Source organism: Neoarthrinium moseri (assembly GCF_022829205.1).
Source record: "Neoarthrinium moseri strain CBS 164.80 chromosome Unknown scaffold16_Wmoseri_CBS_16480, whole genome shotgun sequence".
NCBI classification, from domain to species: domain Eukaryota; kingdom Fungi; phylum Ascomycota; class Sordariomycetes; order Amphisphaeriales; family Apiosporaceae; genus Neoarthrinium; species Neoarthrinium moseri.
Genome location: NW_026055130.1, coordinates 262,084 through 283,844, shown reverse-complemented (window position 1 = coordinate 283,844; position 21,761 = coordinate 262,084). Strand labels below are relative to the sequence as shown.

General features: G+C 51.8%; 8 protein-coding genes across 8 annotated transcripts; 4 read left to right on the top strand and 4 right to left on the bottom strand.

The window, feature by feature from the left end:
- Positions 1-338: 338 nt before the first annotated feature.
- On the bottom strand, positions 339-1,227 carry JN550_005305 (uncharacterized protein; the record flags this gene model as incomplete). Its single annotated transcript, XM_049316918.1, has 4 exons — positions 339-367; positions 459-624; positions 732-777; positions 857-1,227. 4 exons carry the CDS (start codon positions 1,225-1,227, stop codon positions 339-341), a joined length of 612 nt encoding a protein of 203 aa, XP_049172721.1.
- A 670-nt stretch (positions 1,228-1,897) lies between these two features.
- On the bottom strand, positions 1,898-3,528 carry JN550_005304 (uncharacterized protein; the record flags this gene model as incomplete). Its single annotated transcript, XM_049316917.1, has 4 exons — positions 1,898-2,018; positions 2,075-3,012; positions 3,064-3,314; positions 3,375-3,528. 4 exons carry the CDS (start codon positions 3,526-3,528, stop codon positions 1,898-1,900), a joined length of 1,464 nt encoding a protein of 487 aa, XP_049172720.1.
- Positions 3,529-4,394: 866 nt separating this feature from the next.
- Positions 4,395-4,926, bottom strand: JN550_005303 (uncharacterized protein; the record flags this gene model as incomplete). The annotated part of the gene is made up of 2 exons (XM_049316915.1): positions 4,395-4,415; positions 4,471-4,926. 2 exons carry the CDS (start codon positions 4,924-4,926, stop codon positions 4,395-4,397), a joined length of 477 nt encoding a protein of 158 aa, XP_049172719.1.
- A 4,234-nt stretch (positions 4,927-9,160) lies between these two features.
- JN550_005302 (uncharacterized protein) lies at positions 9,161-10,645 on the top strand (the record flags this gene model as incomplete). Its single annotated transcript, XM_049316914.1, has 1 exon — positions 9,161-10,645. The coding sequence occupies one exon, from the start codon at positions 9,161-9,163 to the stop codon at positions 10,643-10,645; it is 1,485 nt and encodes a 494-aa protein (XP_049172718.1).
- Positions 10,646-12,372: 1,727 nt separating this feature from the next.
- JN550_005301 (uncharacterized protein) lies at positions 12,373-13,560 on the top strand (the record flags this gene model as incomplete). Its single annotated transcript, XM_049316913.1, has 2 exons — positions 12,373-12,564; positions 12,616-13,560. 2 exons carry the CDS (start codon positions 12,373-12,375, stop codon positions 13,558-13,560), a joined length of 1,137 nt encoding a protein of 378 aa, XP_049172717.1.
- A 301-nt stretch (positions 13,561-13,861) lies between these two features.
- On the top strand, positions 13,862-14,669 carry JN550_005300 (uncharacterized protein; the record flags this gene model as incomplete). The annotated part of the gene is made up of 2 exons (XM_049316912.1): positions 13,862-14,078; positions 14,152-14,669. 2 exons carry the CDS (start codon positions 13,862-13,864, stop codon positions 14,667-14,669), a joined length of 735 nt encoding a protein of 244 aa, XP_049172716.1.
- A 1,290-nt stretch (positions 14,670-15,959) lies between these two features.
- JN550_005299 (uncharacterized protein) lies at positions 15,960-16,876 on the top strand (the record flags this gene model as incomplete). Its single annotated transcript, XM_049316911.1, has 4 exons — positions 15,960-15,966; positions 16,019-16,193; positions 16,279-16,534; positions 16,688-16,876. The coding sequence occupies 4 exons, from the start codon at positions 15,960-15,962 to the stop codon at positions 16,874-16,876; spliced, it is 627 nt and encodes a 208-aa protein (XP_049172715.1).
- Positions 16,877-17,465: 589 nt separating this feature from the next.
- Positions 17,466-20,134, bottom strand: JN550_005298 (uncharacterized protein; the record flags this gene model as incomplete). The annotated part of the gene is made up of 4 exons (XM_049316910.1): positions 17,466-17,743; positions 17,799-18,239; positions 18,310-18,514; positions 18,575-20,134. 4 exons carry the CDS (start codon positions 20,132-20,134, stop codon positions 17,466-17,468), a joined length of 2,484 nt encoding a protein of 827 aa, XP_049172714.1.
- Between the last annotated feature and the right edge of the window lie 1,627 nt (positions 20,135-21,761).

Here is a 21,761-nt window from a genome sequence, read left to right as displayed (position 1 = left end):
GGTCCCATGATGGCGTATAGGCGTTGGGCTAGGTGGATATGGTTGTCTTGTCACTGGTTTTTGAGCATTTTCGCTAGGTAGCGCTGTGTAATAGAGCATTGCTATTTGGGCTTGGGGCCCACTGTCTCACCCATTTGTTATATGTTTGACCAAAAAGTGACACATGGCTCGAGAAAATACATGGTACATCATGTCACTCGCAATGCAGGTGCGGCCACAGGCATGAGATACAAAAATGCTAAAAGATGTTCCAACCTTTTTCATTCGTAATTATCATACAACGCCAGGAACGCTCTTGCATCAGCTGCGCTTCCCAAGAACAATCTCTAATTTTGGTCTTAACCAAGCACCTTGTCGGCCATCGAGACTGTCAGCCCGGGTTAGCATGCCATTCTGTTTTCAGTAAAAGGGACGGGCCGGTAAGGAGAGGGGGAGGACCCGCAAAGGGGTAAACGTACCGTCCGTTCCCGTGTTGTCCGGCTCGACGTGCACCGACTTGACCTTGCCGTCCTCGATGACGAGGGCGTAGCGCTTGGCGCGGCGGTTGCCGAAGATGGCCGTGCTGTCAAAGTCCAGGTCCAGCGCCTTGGTGAACTCGCCGGCCGGGTCGCCGAGGAAGCGGATCTAGAGAAGCCAAAGGTTAGCCCGGTTGGTGTTCAAAAGACCTGTGGGTTATTTGCGGGCGCTCAGCTGACTCCGAGTATGAGGAAGTATCGAAAAGCAGAACTTACACCGGACTCCTGGACCGGGTCGAGCTGGTCGCCCCATGCCTTCATGCTGCGCCGGGATGTACATGTCAGTTCCTGTCTGTCCGTCTGTCCGTCCGCTGGTGGTGGTGGTGGACGAAGAAACTCACACAAAGGCGTCATTGACGCTGACGACGACGACCTGGCCGCCCTCGGCGATGATCTGGGCGACCTGGGGGTGCTGCATGTAGCTGGGGACGTGCTTCTGGCTGCAGGCGCCCGAGAAGGCGGCGGGCACGCCGACGACGACGCCGCGCTTGACGCCCGCGAACTCGTCCGCCAGGTTGACCTTGTTGCCCGGGCTGTTCTCCACCAGCACCTCGAGGCTCGGCAGCGCGTCGCCCACCGCCACGGCGGCCGGCCGCGACGCGTGGAATAGCCGCTGCTGCTGCGAGACCGGCCGCGACATGAGCCGCGGACTGGCGGCGGCGGCGCGCTGGCCGAGGGCGCGGGGGACGGAGGACAGAGCGCGGAAGGCCATGGTGATTCTCGGGGCGGTGGGTTGGATTGGACGGTGGAGGTGTGGACGTAGGTTTGAGTTCCAAGTGTTACGGGTTGTATGACCTGGGCTGTCTGCGCGTCCCTCGAGGTCAATCAATTGAGGCTGGACCTGGAGCTGGAGCTCCGGCGAGCTGTGAGCAATGACGACATGTTTCAGTGGCCCTGGGCGTCACTGCGCACTGTCTCATCACTAGTATCTTAGTACAGTAAATACAGTGCATAACTAGCTCGATAACAGTAGTTGGTGGGGCTTAACCCGGGATAGCTGGTACGGGGTCCCAACCGTTGTGACCGACCACTACTAACTAGTCCTCAATATTGAGTACCGTGGTGGACAGCAGGTCCAGTTACTCATATCAGGTCAAACTCATGGTCCGTCACCGAGCCTCGGAAAAAGACAAAAGAAAAATAATGGAGGTTCAGTTATATACCCGTCGGATAAGCCTAGTATGTTAGCCACCAGTTTTGCAGTGTTCCTGTTGGCTCCTATTCTTATCCCACGAACGTATACTTCCGTGAACTGGTTTCCAATTACGCATTAGATGACCCATTCGTCTAAGGGAGCACTCATTCATTGAGTCGCGCCAGAGACTTATATGATATGAGTCTATGAGTTGGAGAACCGACCCTAAACCAACGACTTCAGTCCTTTATACCTGTGCAACGCCCTGCTCTACCTGCTTCGAGTCTGATACCAGAGGTAGAGAGCTGGACTTCGTATCTGCCTCGACCTCGTCAATGATTTCCGCATCCTGTCCGTGTGTGCGGTTGCTAGCAAGCGTTAGAAAATTGGCCCTATGGTATGGAACATGTGAATCAACACTAACCCATCTTTATTGAAAAGGATCCGGACGACCTGCGTCATGATGACCAAAAGTACCACCATGACCGCCGAGTAGACGTAGCCCTTGGGAAATCTTGGCGCTTCGACGGTCGGGTAAGTGAACAGTGGAATCCATGCGTTTGTCGACGTGGCAATCGCCGTCATGAGGATGAGCGTCAGGGAGCGCTCCTCGATGTTGTCCTTCAGAACCACATTGGCCCAGCCATACAAGACCGAGGACACTGCAACTGCGGAGTACGTGATGCTAAAGGCAAACCACTTCGCGGCTTCGGGAACGTTCCAAATCGCGAGAATGACCAGGCCCGTGAAGTTGATCGCGGACGCCAGCGTGATGGCAGCCGCCCTTCCGATCCACAGGTCGGCACTGAAGTTGATGAAGAGGACGAAGAATATTCCCAGGGCCGGGCTTATGGCGGCGAGCTGGTTCATGGTCGCCGTGTCGTATCGGTGCAGGCTCTTGATCCAGAGCAGGAACGACGCCGTGTTGGAACTGGTGTTGAAGAAGAGGATATCCCAGACGACGAGGATGTAGAAGCGCCAGTTAGTAAATATCCTCCGCAGCAACTGCAAGGAGAAGGGCGTGCTCTGGACCCGTGCGCCAGCCTTCTCTAGTCGCGAGCGGGCGAGCGCCAACTCGGACTCCTTCATCACGAGGCGGTTGGGCTTTGCCGGGGTGCCCGGCCAGAGAAAGTAGCCCACGAACGCAAGGGGCAGCGTGATGATGGCGTTGATGATGAAGAGCCACCTCCACCCCGCCAGTCCGTGTACGCCGTCGAGGTAGGTGGTGGCGGCAGACTGGAGCAAGCTCGCTGTCAGTGTTCCGAGGGTCAAGCCGACGTAGAACGTTCCACCCCGCCGTCCGATCTCGTCACTCCTGTACCAGCTTCCGAGCACGAAATGCACGCCGGGGAAATAGCTAGCCTGTAATTAAGATTAACAGCTTTCCACTAGGAGCGTCTTGGCTCCGCTGACCTCGAACAGAGAGACAAGGAATCTATATGCCATAATCTCGCCGTAGCTCTGCGCACGATACTGCAGTAGGGTGAATATGCCCCAGCCCAGGTCCAAAGTGGGTACGAGTATGTGCATGGGGACCCTAGGAAAGAGGTAGATGAAAGGCAGCAGGCCGACGACGTTTCCGACTACGAAAATCGTCTGGAACTGTACCAGTTCGTTTCCTTTGAAGCCCAACTCGTCTGACATTCCGGAGACGTAGGCATTGTCTAGGAGTGCACAATTAGTACTTGCTACTACAATACCGAACAGTACGTTGCATGTCTCACTGATATTCGTCTGATCGACGTATTTCACCCAGTATAAAATGAACGCATATGGTACAATGAGGAGGTCAAGCTTTGCAATCAGCTTCCTCTCTTCTGGACTGTCGTCCGGGGAGTACCAATGGTACCAGCGTCGAGCTTTGTTGACGGCCGACATCTTATTCGCATACTTGTTTGTCTACAGGGCTTCGACTAGAATGTTGTCTTGGCCTGAACTTATATGACTCGCGCCTTTAAGAAGCTGAGTCCGGTATACACCTTGCTTGGCCCAGCCAGCCACAGATTCGTCACCAGCTCAGCTGATCGCACCACCCCTTAGCGGGTCTATATGTGTGTTTGTAGCGACTAATAGCGCTTTTATGTCTCCCGGTTCCCTGAGATCGGGACGCGAAAGCCGCGTATCTCCACTCTCTGAGGAGTTGCGGCGTGATGGTGCAATTTCTCCTATAATCACGCCACACCTTGCCTTATCTTCTTATCACAGGACTATACAGCAGCCACGCCCAGATAACTAGGCCCCATAGCCAAAAGGATGCAAGAATATACAATTGATTAATACCATTTGCATTGGCAAGACTGGCCATAACTCCTACTGTCGACCATGTTGACCGTGAGAACAGCGACACCAACCAATTGTTTCCTGTATTCTGAGCACTATGATAGCCACGCTCAAGGAAGGGAGCCATTAATCCACACTTTCTTCTACCCCTGGGTTCAAAACAGTGGAATTAGGGTCGAGTTCCAAGCCAACCGCGCAGTACTGGTGCTGCTCGTGTGAAAGGTTAATTTATCAAAAACTGAACAGCCATTTGGGACATTGAGTTCCATGAGATATCCTGTATATACCATCTCATAAGTTCTCTTATAGAGAATCTTTTTTCTTGGAATACAAATCGACTCTTTGGTTTTTTAAAAAAATTCTGCCGGCCGTGGCATGAACTCCTTTTCCCGCCGATCAATATTCCCTTCAACTGAAGGCGTCTCGAGACGCTCCAGTTCACCTATGATCATCACTCTTCACTCTCAAGGATCTATTGACTGGTTCTAAAAGGGTTCAGCAGGCTGATATTCGTACTTTGGAGAAATCGTTCAAACTTACATCCCGCTGCCAATATTCCTCATAGCAATTGACATTCGTTTCAGGGGTGTAGAAAGCCGCTCCGGAGCCTTTAATGACCGCCATGGGCCCAGCGAAGGAGCCCGCAGTGGCGTCAGTGGATACCAATTTGCCTTCAGCGGCAGTTGCCGCGCCTTTCGGTATCGTGGCCTTCAACGTGAACGGGTCGGTGACGACGGTGGTTTTCCCTGCAAAGTCGACCGACGTCTGGTTGTTGACGTAGGCCGTGGCCTGTGGCTCGGGGAAGTCCGGTAAGAAGTCTGGGTAGTACCAGAAGATGGCTGCATAGGTATCGGAGGTTATGCTGTTCATGCAATTCGCGAAGATGTAGCGTTCGGCGGTGTCTCGCTGGGAAATGGGAAGGGGAATTGAGTTGACGATTCCGGAACTCAGAAGAGCGGCGACCGCTACGAAATGCAAAAAGTACGAGAAGCCCATGGTCAATGCGGCATAGGAAGTTCTTCGATGTTGATACGATTCAAGAACTCAGCTTAATGGAACATGTCATGAGGGGCCAGGTGATTAACAGGGCAGCATGATCGTATTATGTATTTTTGCTGCGCCTGTGCTGACACATCTATACTCGACAGACCATCTCCTGACGTAACAGCTTATTACATGCATGGTGGCTTTTAAGCCAAATGCAAGATAACAAGGCGGAAGGAGCCGCAGCTTCCTGTAACGGTAAGTTGTCTTTACACGAAATCTTTCCATGTCATGCAACAGCAGTGGGGAGTTCTGGAACGAAATGATGCTAAGTCTGCAAAGCTTCTTCTAGACTCTGGGACCGAAGCCGTGATCCCGGTATTTCGGACCAATTTCACCTCCTGCAGATGCAATTGTGAGAGTTCATAGTCGAATGGATTTACATAAAGGTAAGAGGTTGGTAATGGAGCCCTGCTCTCTTGAACCCGCTTAAGACCCGGCGGACCCCCCCTTAAAGAGGGACATTGTCCGATTGGTGGATCTCCCGCTTTCGTATGCCCGCTGATAGGGATATAGCAGTTAAACGGCGCCATGGGAGAACAATATGCTCATAAACTATTCAATTGAGAGACAGCAATTGCTACTATTCTTAGTTCATAGTCTAATAATTCAGCTTATCACTTGATATTTCTAAATTTGGAATTCCTTTTTGATCTCTGCACTCGATATTTGAAGTATGATAGTCTCGGTTCATGTTAAACAAGACTACCCAAGAAACTCTTTTCGTAGCCATGAGAAAAGTTTAAAAACAGGTAGACTTGGCATTGGCAGTGTTATGATAGACGATAACGATGCAAAGGCCCAGACTGTTTCGCTAAACAAATAACTTTATCAGAGGTAAAGACAAATTATCGCCTATATTTAAGCACGGTGGCGCTTCGAGCCTGTGCCGCAATTTGATGGATCTAGCAGACATCCTAGAACCAACTGCCGCAGCATTGTAATCATATAGGATAGTACATCCCGCGGGATCCTGGCAGCACACACACACACACACACATACACATAGAGAGAGAGGGAGGGAGGGGGGAGGGACAGAGCAGACAGAATGAAAACATGCCACCAAATGTATATGTATATGTGTAGCGATAAAAGGAATGAAGTCTCTATCGTTGGCCTATACTGGTTGAATGAAACTCAAAATAGAGGCAAAAATGATCTACGTGGGAAAAGCAAGGGACGCCGTCCTCAAGTGACAGATGTGGCATTGTTGTTTCTCCAAAGAGCTCAACTCCACACGGCTCTTCGAGACAGGTGTGCGTTCATCCTAGCTGTTGTGACATTCAGGTCTCAGTTTCGTTTGTGGGTATGCATAAGGCGGCAGGGGGCAATTGCGTTGCACACCGAGATCCATGCAGGCTCGAAAATGGCACGACAAAAGCTGCAAGTGGTGGAGCAATGGAGATACTGTTCGCAGCAAAGGGTTGAGCGCCTTTGTAGCTTGAGATGACCCCAACACATTCCCTTTTGACTGATGCGGCCTTGTTGCTGGAGCAAGTAGTGGAAGATATCTGTCGTCATGCAGGCAGCTAGCAATACGTACGGCCATGAACGTCTGCTTGAAAGGGAATTGCAGTTGTGCATTGGCCGAAGGGGAAAAGAAAAGCAGTCACTGGCGGTGTGGAAAAGGAGTGTACACGAGTACTTCTGAAATGCGTCCGTCCCATCACAGCCTGTGCCGAGGTTGTTCGCGATTATACTCAGCGATCTATTGAAGCCAGCAGGTTGGCCAAGTAGCGACGCATGAAGGCATGCGGACAAATAGTAAATATCATGAAGAAAGCATCACAACGTGTTCTTTGATGTATCGAACCCCGTACGGGCTCCACATTTGGGCTCCCAACTATAATCAGGTTCATGAATATACGTAGCTGCAGTGACCCTTGGTCCCCGGAAAAGTAAAGCCAACCGGATGTGCTCGCGCTTCCGCCCGGCCCCAACGAAGCTAGACTTGGGCCGGGTACCGACTCACCGCAAGGAGATGCTGCCGTGACTGGGTATTGAGTAACTTAGCGTGCAGGGTTCATGGTCCAAGCCTGTGGAGACCATGGCCAACGGGTATAGACATGGCGCCTGCATCCCGCTCCTTGCCAAGCTGACGCCGGGCCAGACATCGAGGAGATCAACGATTGAGCATGCAGTGGGTGCAGATTCTAGGCGCAGAGGGTTCATGCTGCCTTAGTTTCAGGGGCGCGAACCACTTTGGCGGGGGGACTGTAAGTACGGTTGCTTGTCAAAGTGACTGCCATGTAGGATGTTTGCTTCTTGCAACACCGTGCCGACCCGTCCGTCGTGGGGTCAAGGTTTGAAGAAGTGGTCCACCCCAGTCAGCCTCTCTGGTCTCCAGGACTATCGGTAACCGGAAGTTTCATGGTATTGTTGGAACGTATCAGCTGACAGGTCACCTTCTTAGCCCACTCAAGATGCTGATATCTTGCCGCGAACGTTGGCCACGACAACGCTCTGGCCCGGCGCCTTATCTCGGGAAGCATGGCCTACCGTAGCAACATGCGGTGAGAGGGACCCCAGGCGATCAACACCCTGCTAGTTAGTATTGTCCCGGGTCTCCGTACGCTTACCACCCACCCTCCTTGAGCCTCCAACTCGGCGATTTGCCCTGCATCTCGCCAAATCAAGCAGCACTCCATGTCAGCACTCCACGGTAGGCATTGGGTCAGTGGGCGCAACAGGATACGCCTTGCCGTTTCCATATATTGGGATATTCTGCTACTATAGATAGTCGGTGCTGCGGCTGGGGCCATCCCGATGAAGAGGTCAGCCCTCGATCGGAGCGCCTTCGTGGGGGAAATGGGCCGCGCATCAGTGGGGCGTTGGCGCTGGCCTGGGGACCGCCCACTCTGGGTATCAAATGGATCCCCGCCAACCCGCAGCTGGTTGCAGTGAAGACTGGCCTTGGATGGCCAACAATGGACGGAGACCGTTGGCAACATGCGCAAGATCCAAGGAGAATTCTGGTCTAGTGGATGCTAGATACCTCCCGGCCGTCCCGTTCGACTTAACGTACATTGCAATCGTTCCAACGATCGCGGCCAGCTTCTGCATGTCATATTTGTGGACTCGAGCGCGCCAATGCAGTAACTACGAGACGGGTTCCGTCATCTGACTACCCGCGAGAGACCCAACGAGAATTCCAAAGGGCTGAGCTAGGGGTGACAGGCGTACGAGCTTGCCGGAAGGAGTTCCGGTCTCAGCCTTGAGTCTAGTGTGGGCTTCAGTCCAGTCCAGCGTGGCGACAATGTCGCGGGCCGGATGCAGTGAAGGTCGCCACGAGGAAACTAGTCTCCAAAGGACGGCACGCCCATGCTGAACAACACGCTACAGGCGTTCGCAGCCAACACCCATGGGCACCATGCAGGCCGTCTCCGCCTCAGATGCGACTACACAGAGGGCCCTCTGCCCCTTGTGCTCTGCCTAGTACCTAGGTAGTGACTACTGACTACTGTGGCATGCCTGCACTATACCCTGGAAACCCCAACCATATCCACCTCCCCCTGTCCACTAATGCCCCTCTAGCCAGCACCCTGGCCTTGCTTGCCGTTGTCGATTCCCACGCAAAGGAGGAAATGGTCAGCAAATTCCCGTATACTTGGTCTGGTGACAGCGGTCGGATCTTCCCCGTCTGCCTCATTGGGCTGAACCTGCGTCTTAACATACCCACTATATGACGGCTACGTGGTGTGACGAGAACCTGCAGACTCAAAATGCAGCCAGCTACTTTTGGGATATATCAGCCCAACACCAACGCGCTTGTAAGACACGGCACGCTACCAGTAGCCAACAACCTGCGCTTTCCTCATCCTCTTCAACGTCGTGGTCTCACTCCGAGACAACCTCGATTGCAGTTGCCAACGGGATCGTCATTTGCACGCAAGATCATGTATCAAGTTCCCGAGGACGTCGTCCGAGGCGAACTTGGTCGTCCTCGTCGAGATAGCAATCCAGTCCTCGCCAAGATTTCCTCCACCGTTTACGTCAATTTGTGCTCTGAGCTCTGCTGAACCAGGCTTCTCAGCCTCGCCAGCCCGAGTCTTGCTCAGATTGCCAGAATCAGGCGATTAAGGCAAGTCCGGAAGAAAAAGACAGGAGTGTTCTGGATGCTGTAGGTATATTAACTCCAAGCTAGCGTGCCACGCAGAAACGCGGAAGACGCAGAAATCGTAACATAATGATCGCTCTCACCTCGAATGTCCGGATCTCGCCTTCCAACGAACCTATGTCCAGATCACTGGAGATTCAGGAGGAACTCGACAATGCAACTGGTCGTCCGGAACTATTGTCGATTTGGAACCAGAACTCCCCGAGAGTTTACATCTCCGTCATTCTCAACTTTCCTTTGAACAACTCTTGCATCGAACAGACAATACGACATCTTGACTCTTCCTTAAAACGCCTTGCATGTGAACGCCCGCTCTTCGCAGCACGTTTGCATGCTGCTAGCGTCGCCCAACCCGGCCTGGCACACCTGGTCTACTCCCCTGAGAACCAGATCCCCTTCGAGGTATCACTTGGGCCACGTGACGTTACTGAGGACTACGGGCAAATTCGTGGCCGAGGCTTCCCCCCTTCTCTCTTCATAAAGCCTCAGTTCGGCATTCCTGGCTCCATTGGTGCGGAATCGGATCCTCTGCCGGTGTCCCGGGTCCACGCCCTTGTCATCCAAGGAGGCCTACTACTGGCTGTCTACCTGCATCATTCTCTTTGCGATGGCGACTCCCTGCGCATATTCCTGGAGTGCTTTGCTGCACAGACAAGGGGCGATGCAATCAATCGACCATCTGAACAGACATTCATTGGTCCTGGAGCCCGCCGTCAAAGCCCTAGCACCTTGCTCTCATTGATTTCCAAATGCCCCGAGTACACCTTACTCCCTAACTTCAACGGCCCTACCCAGCCGCTCTACTCCAGTAGTGGCACACCACTAGAAGCCATCGGAAAGACCGGTAAGATCTTCGTCTTCAGAAGAGATAGGATCGCACAGCTGCAAGCTGCGGTGCAGGCCCATCTGCGGCTGGACAAGCCACCATCAACCTACACTTGCCTGGCAGCGCTCTCCTTTGCGCATATCATCAGAGCCCGGCTCTCGGCCGAGAGCTTTTTACCAGAGACAGAAACTCGAGGCGATGCCATGTTATGGAACTCGGTAAACTGGCGGTCTCGTGCTTTCCAGAACCTGACTGGCGATTACTTTGGCAATGCAGCACTTCCCGCAGTCACCAAAGCCACCAGGCAGCAACTCCTTCTCGCATGTCAGGACATAGCAACTCTCGCAACTTTGATCCCACTGATCAGACAGTCTATCGATGCGGTGGACGAGGAATACGTCCGCCGTCGGCTGGCGATGGTGTCAGCGTCATCCGATCCCAGGATTATCGGAGTCAACTTTGATCCCAGGATGCCGCAATGTCTGGCATTTAACACTTGGCGCCACTTCGGAGCTGATGTAACGTGGGAAATCCCGGGTGTTCCAGTGGAGAAGCCTGATGCCATCAGACGAGCACATGGCTCGTGGAACTTGGGAACTGCCCTGATTTTACCTGCTCGTGCTTCATCAGAGTTTCAAGAGCTTTTTGTGAGTCTCTCACAGAGCGCGATGGATCTGCTATGCGAAGACAAGGAGTGGCTCGAATGGATCGATCGAGTTATCGGGTGAAGAGCACCTCAATACGAGAAACGCTCTTGCGAATCTTGACGGTAGTGTTATGCCGACGAGCGCCCACCCTCTTGATGACACTACCCAGCCGAACTGCAAGAAGTTCATTGTACTCTATTTTAAATTGAGATAACGATAAAAGTTTGGACTTCTGTATCTGTTGGTAATGCAGATGGGTAATCTAATGGACCGGAAAAGGCGATTTGGCGGTCATGGGGGTCAATATAGATTCTGGAACTCGGATAAGTGCCAGGAGGAAAATGCACGGATGGTTAGTTTATTATCTGTAATACCTGTATTCGAGTCCGATTCTCGAACATCGAGTTAATTGAATCTTATTTATATTTTCGTTCTTGGGTTGCTCAGACCCTGCCGTTTGTATATCCCAGTAAGGGTTTCGTGGCACCCCACTCAGGTTGTAGAGTAATAATTTGATTGGCAATGGCAAAGGAGAAGCTTGGAAAAGAACGAAGTCAGAATTTTTCGTTTTCAGATTAGAAATTAGTCTTATCGCGCAAGATTTGAAATTTTGGTGATGACTTCCATGTTTGTATCGTTAAACCTGGCGGCAGGAGGCACACAGCCTCAACACCACAAGCTACCCGCCTGTTTGCCCATTTTCAACAACAGTTCGATTCCGAATCTATCCAGTCAGGATCGGGGTCTGAGATTTCAGCCTCCGTGAGATACTTAATCACAAGAACCTCGACTAGCTTACCCTGTATCAGAAGTCGGGACGTAACAGTTGAATAAAGACGGCTTTGGTTCTGGGCAACGGAAAACCTCAAATCCTTAGTTAGTCAGCTATGAACGGCCTCTCGTGGTCGCAACCTGAGCTGTACGTTATACAGCAAAAGCTCATACTTTGCCATTCAAACGAAATATGATAGTGTTAGGGACTTGAACTTTCGACTTTGTCAGATCAAATACCTGACCGGGCGTATGAGCAACACTAGGATTTCTTTATTCGAGTCTGAGCCAATCAAGGTCGGCACTATGTGACGATTGCTGGTCGCTATGCTTCCGAGTGATTGAATTCGTAGGCAATTACGTGGAGGTAGGATGCCGTTTCATGGTGCCGAATCATCCCCGTACTCCATTCGTTGTGGGTCACGTACAAAGGACTGACGTCCACACATCTTACTTGTCGCTCTATATCTCAAGACCCCGATGCTTGACTGTCTTAGGCGCTATTGAATGAGATATGTCTTTATTGCGCTTAGGTACTAAAACCCCGATGCCCTGATCTCGCAGGCCGTTTCAGCTGCGGGTTTCTCGCCCTAAACTGTGCATAGACGTAATCGAGTTTGCCAAAATGGCAGTTGAACACGGCCGTTTGGATCTCATCATCCACTCCACCGGGCCCCCAGTCTCCGCTTGGACAGCATTTCCAGAACGTACTCCGTCAAGCCCGTCGCGCAATGGAACCCCACAGTTTCCAACTATATATCCCCTTATTTGTCGATCTCTTCCGTTGCCGAGAGTGAAGGCCGCGTGTCGCGTGGTCCGTGGTTAAGCTTGGAAGACTGAGATTAACTATTCTGCAAGGGGCACACGCATGTTCCAATGCAACGCCGATGCAGTGGGGCCGATAAGTCGCCTACTGGTCAATTCCATATAGAGGTGACGAAGCCACGGCCAATTCGCATGGCACGCTATGCTTGTTGACTGCTTGTTGACAGAACACTTTCGTTTGCCAGAATTTCGCATCCCCTTCGTGGCTCACTATGCGTGGAATCGGTGGTAGCATAGCTCTCACGAGCCTCGCTATCTCGGCGAATGCCCTGATACATGAGCTCCTTGTTGGTACTTTCGGCACCAAGTCACTTTACACGATTGAGTTCGATGATGAGGCCTTGACATTGGAATTGGCCGCCAACACTTCAGTACCGGTGTCAGGGTCCTGGATCGCACTCAGCGTATGTACCATGGCACGATGCGTATCAGAGCCGATATTGACCATGAGGTAGCATGACAAGGCAAATTTATACACCACCGCCTATGGCCAGGGAAACAGCACAATAAGCCCTGCGTTCGCCAGCTACACCCTGTCCAACACCACTGAAATCACACACGACGTGACCATACCATCCGGAGGCAATTGCACTGCTACGTCCATTTTTGTGGTAGCGGACCCTAATCCACCCCACGCCGTTTATGGTGTCTTCTTTGGCGATAATGCTGGCTGCGGTGCTGTGTTATCCGTGGACGAGAATGGTGTACTCAATGCTGCTATCCAGAACTACACTTACACTAGCTCTGGGGCCGTTCATGGTACGGCTTTCAGCCCGGACTCAAAGTTCCTGTATTCTGCCGACGATAGAGGCAATGCGCTGTGGACACATAGCATCGATGCCACGACCGGAGAGGTGGCGTTCGTCGCAAATATCACAGCACCAACCAGCGGCGCAGATCCAAGGCATGTAACGGTTCACCCTAACGGCAAGTTCTTGTATGTTGTTCTCGAGGGTTCAAGCCAGGTAGCGCAGTACTCAATCGACCAGAGCACTGGGATCCCGTCTTTCAGTAATGTGACGTACCCTCTCCTTTCCTCCGGCGAGGACGCCGCGGACTTCTGGGCAGATGAGGTGGCGCTTTCCTTCAGCAGCAAATTCCTCTGGGCCACCAACCGGGGAAGAGATGCGAGCACCCTAGGCTACATCTCAGTGTTTACTCTCGACGCGGATGGCGCAATCCTATCGCAGAACTTCTTGCTCGCTACAACAACAAGCGGTGGCGCTGCCAATGCAGTTACACCCAGCCCTTTCACTGATCGATTTGCGGCATTGACGGACAGCTCAACTGGATTTGTGGAGATTTGGGAGCTGGCCGATGATGGAAGCAACGCGACCGTTGTCGCACATCTTGACTTGGTAGATGGTGGTTGCTGTGCAAATGCTGTATGGTACTCTTAAATGCTCGAAATTGGGAAACTGCTCTTGAAGGGCGAATCAATGTATTGAGAAAAAATGGTGCCTGAGACTAATGATGTGGATGACCTCGAGATATGGATGTCAGTCAGTAGCCTGGCATTGTGATCCGGTTTCGTTGCCAAGGCGTTGCCCCCTTCTTCATCGGCCTCTATGCACGGAGCAACACCGGCCTTTTCCAATTTGATCAAAAAACGTTAGGCTTGCAGACACCTCGCACGCGCCGTTTGTTATGTGTTTCATCAATTGACTTCTCTTGGTTGGATACACTTCTGGATATCACGTCATGCAAAGCCAGCGGTGTAGCAATGCTTCGACCAGGGCCACCTTCGTGGCGCAGATGTGTCTTGCGCTGAAACAGGCTTCCAAGGTCAGAAGCGGAATGTTCGGCGCTCTATTCAGAGTAGTACTTAAGCAGGTCATTCGAGAACTGTTCCCGTCGAGCTCGGTCGAGATCGGGGTTTTCAGGTACAAGATCTACGAGATCATGTGCTCTCATGTTGGTAAGTCTGCTGACAATTAATTTCATGCCGTCTATTGCAGTTTTTCATTGGATGAAATCTCACTAAGTCGCAGGAATCCCTCACTCTAGGAAAGACCCCTGTGTCGAATCCAACGACAGTCGACTGGTTGACTTGAACAGCGTCGCTGAAGCAATCTTCATACCTTCGATCAAGATTCACGACATGATCCAGCTGTGCTTAGATGGCGTGATTGAGTCTCCCCTCAGCATGATGACACTTTTCAACCGTCTACGACTCTGGTCTTTCTGGGAAGACCGTACAGATGAGATGGCACGTATCATGCTCACGAAGTTCCGTGACATGGTCCAAGAGAAGACGTTCCTGATCGGCAACTACTCCCGGGACTCATTCAAGTTCGAGCTTTACTGCAGAGTGGCTTGCCACTTCTGGCCTGAGAAGGGCCTGTCGTTCAACCACCCCCCTTTTGCCTTCGACGTCACCAGACCTAATGGGGAGACAGCAATGACGATTCCCCGCTTCACCAAGGCCGCTGAGGAGGAACTTGGTTTGCAGGCGATCCTTCTATTTCTTGAACTTGACCGTTTGCCGCGTCAGCCTGATGCCCAGTAGGACATAATCATTCACCAGCGCCTAAGCATACTTGACACGGAATGCCTAGAGGTACAGGGGAGGCGCTGATGCACTGGAAGCTTCACGGCGAGGCTGGTTTGATCAGAGAGAATCCAAAAGCAGGGTCGTAGAGAAGGTCCAGATCAATGACAGCGACAACCCTGATCTGGCAGCCAGCCTGATGGAATGACCATAGGAGAATAAAATCCCAGATAGCCATCGATTTATGTACTGGAAGAAATGATGGCCATGCATGATTGAATGCGGTCATACAAGTAAAGCCAAAGATATTCACGGCAGCTAGAATGTTGTTAAGACATCTCCGCCAGGAACCTACCCGTGCAGATACGGAAGTGAAATACTCACAAAATAAAAGGGAATACTCAAATCAGATACAAAATCTCAATTGGCCTCTTGCCCAGAGTGTTTCAATGACAAAAGACTGTCCTTTGGGCCTCGAAGCCTGATGTAGACCGGCAGCATACGATATGAAATTGCCATCCGTCTTGCAATGCTAGGCGGCAATGGGTATTTTGCTGAAAATGCAAAAGCAGTTCCACTGTTGCAAATGATTGAGCTCACCTACATTAGTTTCAATAGGCAACCAAGTTGCCAACCATTGAGGGGACCACCGAGGTCCTCCAGAACGCTGTTGCTGGCGATGGTGCAAGGGTTAAGGATGCACCGATAGCTTTCGTGGCTAGACAAAGGAAACTTTATCGTACAAACCGGGCTTTTAACCCTGGGAATTAGCTTTTTGCCGGGTTTTGTCTGGCCTTGAACTTCTGCTTTTCACGTCGTTGCTCGCTTCATTTTCCGTAGAGCCCTTAGATGCTGGGCTCTAGATACCTGTGTACTTGTTCGTTTGTCAGACTTGCAGGCAGGCGGTCACGTAACATCCACAATCAGTCGCGTAATTCATAGTCACAATCTTCACCTCCCACCTATGCTTTTCCTACTGCCATCGATGACTTGATTTCTGACTTTCACCTTTTTATCCTACCTTTTGGAGTCATTTCATCGCGAACAAAGGCAGGAGATCCTCGCCTCCAGTGCTACAGGCGCAGGGCCATGGCTCCGGCAGCTCGCGAACGACTTTCACAGGTTTGATGTGCAGCCTCCACGACCGTGCCCAGAAAATCAACTTCGAGGTCGATTTTACTGCTATCTTAAAACAGAGTTTCCACAGAGTCACTTTCGACATGTTGCACCTGCATGTGGGGCCACTCAAGAAACCATACACAGTTGATGTTCTTCGTCAAGAACTGTGCAAAGGCCTTGCAGATCACTATGCTAAGTCCTTCCCACGAAAAAAAGGTTTTTTGCAATAGACTGGCCTTTGTTTGAAGGTCACGCTCTACCGGTCGATGCGTTTAATCAGGATGTAGATCTCGAGGGAGCAGAGGCACTCCATATCGGTCTATTTGCAGCAGCCGCCAAAGAGCATTATGTCAGGGCCGGTGAGATTATCGATATGGTCTGTGACAACAAAGCACCACCCATCGGGTTCGACTACCATGCTATGTGCAAACATTGGAGGCATATGCGGGGTGGGAGGGCCGCTCCAACGAGTTCAGGGCCTACATTACTAAACGTTTTCAAAAATTAGGTCACTGGACCAAGCACGGGCAAAAGCCAAAACGGCGGGTTGTTCACTCAGTGCCTTGAAGTTTGAACTGTTCCAGCATGTGTGCAAGCACTTTCGGCCTCAAAGCACAATTCCCTCCTGGTACAGACCCAACGAGTCCTTTGACGCCAACGACATATTCCCCACTGTCAGCCCGAGAGGTCACGTCGGCGAGCGGCGCCTGGACCACTCTCTTATGGCTCAGGCTTCACAGAGGAAACTGGACTTCGGACAGCTGGTAGCTTTCCTTGCAGGGTAGGACGCTGTGAGAACCGACAGCCCGAAGCGTGAGGTTGAGCAGGGACTTCGGTCCGGGCCACCCAGAAGCACGACTGAGCTGGGCATGAGAGCTCCTGTTTGTGATACTGTCAAGTTTGACTGATAAACTCAGGATAATGTTTCATCTCTGGACCAAGAACGTAAACCTACGTCTTCCACTTTTGCCAATGAGCCCGCCCAGTACCTCAATCGAAATGTCAAGAACCCGAGGGCACGGAAGGGCGGACAGGCCAGCCGGAAGCAGAAGAGACACTCGGCTGCGTCGCTCGATGAATTAGAAAGCAGAAAAGAAGAGAAGTAGCAACAACCCTTACTATCCTCAACTCCAGCTTTCCATACTTGTTGGTAGGCAGCCTGAGCCTTCGCGCACATCACCAACCACCGAAGGCAAACTAGTCCCCGAGAACTTCAGCCTCATCAGAAATCATTCAACTCATTTCAAAAGATGGAGACAGAAATGAATTCAGAACTTTGAGGAAGATTAGGCATGAAAAATTGAGAAGGTTTACAATTAGTGCCGCTGCGTACGCATGATAGTTTGATCGAGCATACTACTGTCTGAAGGTAGATACAGTCAGAACAGCTCAGATGGTGAGAAGTATGGTCATGGTATTGCTTAGAATATATGAGCCACAATGCTAATTTCAAGAGCCGAAGGATTCAGTCTACTACTTTTGGTCTATCTGGTTCTCTGGTATTGACATAGAATCCTGCTCTGTGAAGACCACAGTGATTGTTTGCCAACCGCTCTCACTATAACAGTGTGAAACGTGGGGAAAAGATAGAAGAGTCCTCCCGACTCGAGGAGTTGAATGAGACTTGGTTCTAATATGTAGTAATGAAAGCATTTCCATAGCTACCAGTGCCTCTTCATAGCCCAAATGCGATTCTTAACACCCTAACCTCAATGCCTTCAGCTTCTCTGCATTCCTCTCCCGAAGATCCTGAGGCCACTTCCATGTACTCAAGAACTCGGGATCCATGCCAACCTCGTACGCTTGGTTTCGTGCCGCGAGCCGGGCGTTCTTGAGCTTCTCTCGCGCCGCAGCACCGCGGTTGTGCAGGTGCAGCATGTGATCAATCGCCGCTATTGCCAGGCTGAAACGGTCCGTTCCATTGCGAATGGCAAGCTCCAATGGCGTGTCAATGTTGCCCTTCTCCTTGTATCCTGGGATAGATGTCAGTATAAATCATGGATCAATGTCCAAAAAGGGGGGTATTACCTCGAACATGGATGTTATGGCTGCCTGGGCGTCTGTAGGTTAAGCGATGGACCAGCCATGGGTAGGAGTGGAAGTTGAATATGACCGGCTTATCATCCGTGAAGAGCGAAGACCATTCGGCATCCTTCAAACCGTGGGGATGGTCGTCGTGGTGAATCAGCTTGAACAGATCCACAACGTTGACGCATCTAATCTTGAGCTCAGGGAAGTTCTGAAGCAGGAGGTCAATGGCAGCGAGCGATTCGTTGGTGGAGATATCACCACAGCTGGCCATGACGACATCGGGCTCCTCACCAGCATCTGTGCTGAATTGAGGCCAGATGCCAGCTCCCTTGGTGCAGTGTTCCACGGCTTCTTCCATGGTCAAGTATTGCAGGTGTTCTTGCTTATCGGCTACGATGACGTTCACGTAGTTCGACGAGCGAAGACAGTGATCCATAGCTAGTTGTAGTCAGTACGACTGTTCTGGGGACACACACACAAATTTGGGGTAACGCCAATTCGGACTTACTAGACAACAAGCAGTTGCCGTCAGGAGGAAGATAGATGCGAACGACCTCAGGACTCTTGTTTGCCACGACATCGAGGAAGCCTGGGTCTTGGTGTGTGAACCCATTGTGGTCCTGGCGCCAAACAACAGCAGTCAATAAGATGTTGAGTGAGGCAACCTTGACGCGCCACTCGACCTCCAGGCACTTTTCGATCCATTTGCAGTGCTGTCATCGAATCAGTACAATTTCAAATTTGACAAATCAAGAGTTATTTCTTGGACTTACTTGATTCACCATTGAGTCAATGATGTGAATAAACGGTTCGTAGCTGTTGAGCAAGCCGTGGCGGCCACTAAGCACGTAACCTTCCATCCACCCCTCACAAGTGTGCTCACTCAACATCTCCATTACGCGGCCAAACGGTGACAGATTGCCACCATCTTCGTCCTCTTCGAAGTATTCACCCATCCAGACCTTCTTACCTGCTTCATATACCCCTGCAAGCTTGTTGGACTCGGTCTCGTCTGGACCCCACAGGCGGAAGTTGGTCATGTTGTCCGCAACAATGTCTCTCAGAAACTTGGCGCAGTTCGCCATGCTACCACTCTTGACCGCTCCTCCCTGCTTGACTTCAACAGCATACTTCTTAAAGTCCGGCATCTTCAATGGCTTCTTGAGGATTCCTCCATTGGCGACGGGGTTGGCGCTCATACGACGATTACCCGTAGGGCAGAGAGCATCTCTCAACTCGGGGGATATCCTTCCCTTCTCGCCGAACAAGCGCTCAGGTTCGTAGCCGCGCATCCACTCCTCGAGGATCTTGAGGTCTTTTGGATTTGTCTTGACATCTGTGATGGGAACTTGGTGTGCACGCCAGAAACCACTCAGGTAGTGACCATTCAGCTTGCGAGGCCCAGTCCAGCCCTTGGGCGTCCGGAGGATGACCATGGGCCACCTGGGGCGGAACGGCTTGCCAGAATCGCGAGCCTGCTTCTGGAAGCCCTTGATTTCCTTTACGCACTGCTCTAGGGTTGCTGCCATTGCCTGGTGCATGGACTCGATCTCGTCGCCCTCGACGAAGTAGGGTTGCCAACCATAGCCGAGAAACAGCTGCTCCAACTCCTTGTGGGGAATTCGGGCCAGGAGGGTAGGGTTGTTGATCTTGTAACCATTCAGATGGAGAACTGGCAAGACAGCTCCGTCTGTAATTGGGTTCAGAAACTTGTTGCTATGCCAAGAGGTGGCAAGCGGACCCGTCTCCGATTCTCCGTCGCCCACCATGGTGAGCGTAATCAGTTCCGGGTTATCGAATACAGTGCCAAAGGCATGTGAGATGGCATAGCCCAGTTCTCCACCTTCGTGGAGACTTCCTGGGGTTTCTGGGGTTGCATGTGAACCGATGCCACCCGGGAATGAGAATTGCTTGAAGAATTTCTGGAGGCCCTCGGGGTCTTCCGATTTGTCAGGGTAAACCTCAGAGTATGTGCCCTCCAGGTACGCCTGGGAGAGGATAGCCGGGGCGCCGTGTCCCGGTCCAGAGACAAAGATAGCGTCAAGGTCATACTTCTTGATCAGTCGGTTGAAGTGCATGTAGGTGAAGATCTGCCCGGGCGCAGAGCCGAAATGGCCAAGTTGTCGGACCTTGATATGTTCGTTCTTCAACTCCTCGCGTAGTAGCGGATTGTCAATGAGATAGATCATACCAAGACATAGGTACAGGCTAGCTTTGAAGAAGTCATCGTACTTCTTGATTTCTTCCGGCGACAAGGGCTTCTCGTCTTTGAAGTTAGATCGAGCCGGGCCGAACGGCCGGATCTCCTCGATGGTTGCTTTGTCGCTGTCCATCTTCACAGCGACTCAAGGCTTGGGCTCTCGAGAACAGGTGCGCAGTGTGTTCTTGGAATCCTCGATGAGTGCGGGTTGTAGGGGTTTTGGAATCCGAGGTGTTGTTGTCAAGGTGGGATGGGCAGGCTCGTGAGAGGGGGGGTTTGGGTCTGGCGATTACTTATACGTTCACAATGCATTACGCCGAACTCTGTACCTAGGACAAGCAAACTTGGTAGTGGACCGGCGTGGTATGTTGAAGATGCGAGGCTAATCTAGCTCAGAGGACGGGCATAGGCAGTGTGCCCCTCTGGATACGGTGCCGAAGTCGAATCGCTTGGGGCCGCCGCGCCAGTGATGAGGTTACCACGTCATGATTGGGTGACATGCGAACTCTGTCACCGTCAAATCACACAACTGTACCCGCACCACCACGATAATAATCCCAACACATGGCAGACGAAGCTAGCCATTGTTTAGCTGTGATAAACTGGGCTGTACGAGCTATAACTGGGGTTGTTTTGATACTCTGGTTGTGGGCTGATATGAGACGACCTGGGAGCTTGTGAATGTGATACGTCATGACCACTAGGCGGCCCCGCTGGACTCCGAGTGTTCCAGCCGAAGCGCCCGGCCGAAGTACCGCATAGTCTTGCTGTTAATGGAATTTCGCAGGACCACAGAGGCGATCCGGCAACCGCAGTGCTAGAATGCAATGGTCTGGGCTGGCCGTGAGTTGGCCACCGCCTGTCGCATGCATAATGCAGTAAAGTTAAGCGAGTCTGGTGCTGCGGGAATACTGCTGCGGTCTTAATAAGCACCCTGCGCACAACCGGAGATCGCCATCCAACGGCTGGGGCCACAGGCCATCGGCATTCCGTCTTTTGCAGCTCGCCAACGGGCCCTGGGTGCGAGTTGTCATTTCCACAGAGAACTGATTGATACCTATTGATGCCCAGATTCCGCTTGGCCGGTCCTGTCCACGTGCGCGAGAGTCGAAATGACAAGGCGCAGGGATGCTTTCGCCAGAGCCATATTAACTAGCAGCCCCCTAACCTTCCATCAGGAGCACTAGAAGGAAGACAAGAGGACGATTTTCATATAGTACTCAAAGATCGTCCGGGGTATCTTCCGGGAATGGCCTCGAAGCAGGCGAAGGGCAGATGCTTTCGTCGGAAACTGGGCAAGAGGGCAGGCCACTGCCGGTAGCGAGGATCAGTAGCTCCCGGGGGTGGGCCGTAAGATCTCGACTGATCCACCTTCCGCGGCGCCGTAAACTCAGCTTGTCGCCCGATTAACTTGGGTTACTAGCTCAGCAGCTAGCTCAGCACCTATAGGTATTCGCTCTTGATGGCATTCCGTAACCCTTGTCGTCCAAAGAATATAATCACAAGGCCGTGTACTTGAAAACCCCGCCTCTTGGGATAAACAATATTACTTGTCGTAGCATTTGTTAAGAACAGGGGCTGCATTGATTTAGGGCGCAGAAGCAGCTGCCAATTATGACGTTTTGTCAATACTCCTTACCTAACAGCCCTAAAGCTCACTCGACGGAGCAGGACATGTAGGGCTGTGGCCAACAAGGAAGCCGTGTTTTACCCCTCATAAGACTGGGAGTTTGGAGGTTCCTCCGCTTTACTTTACTTTA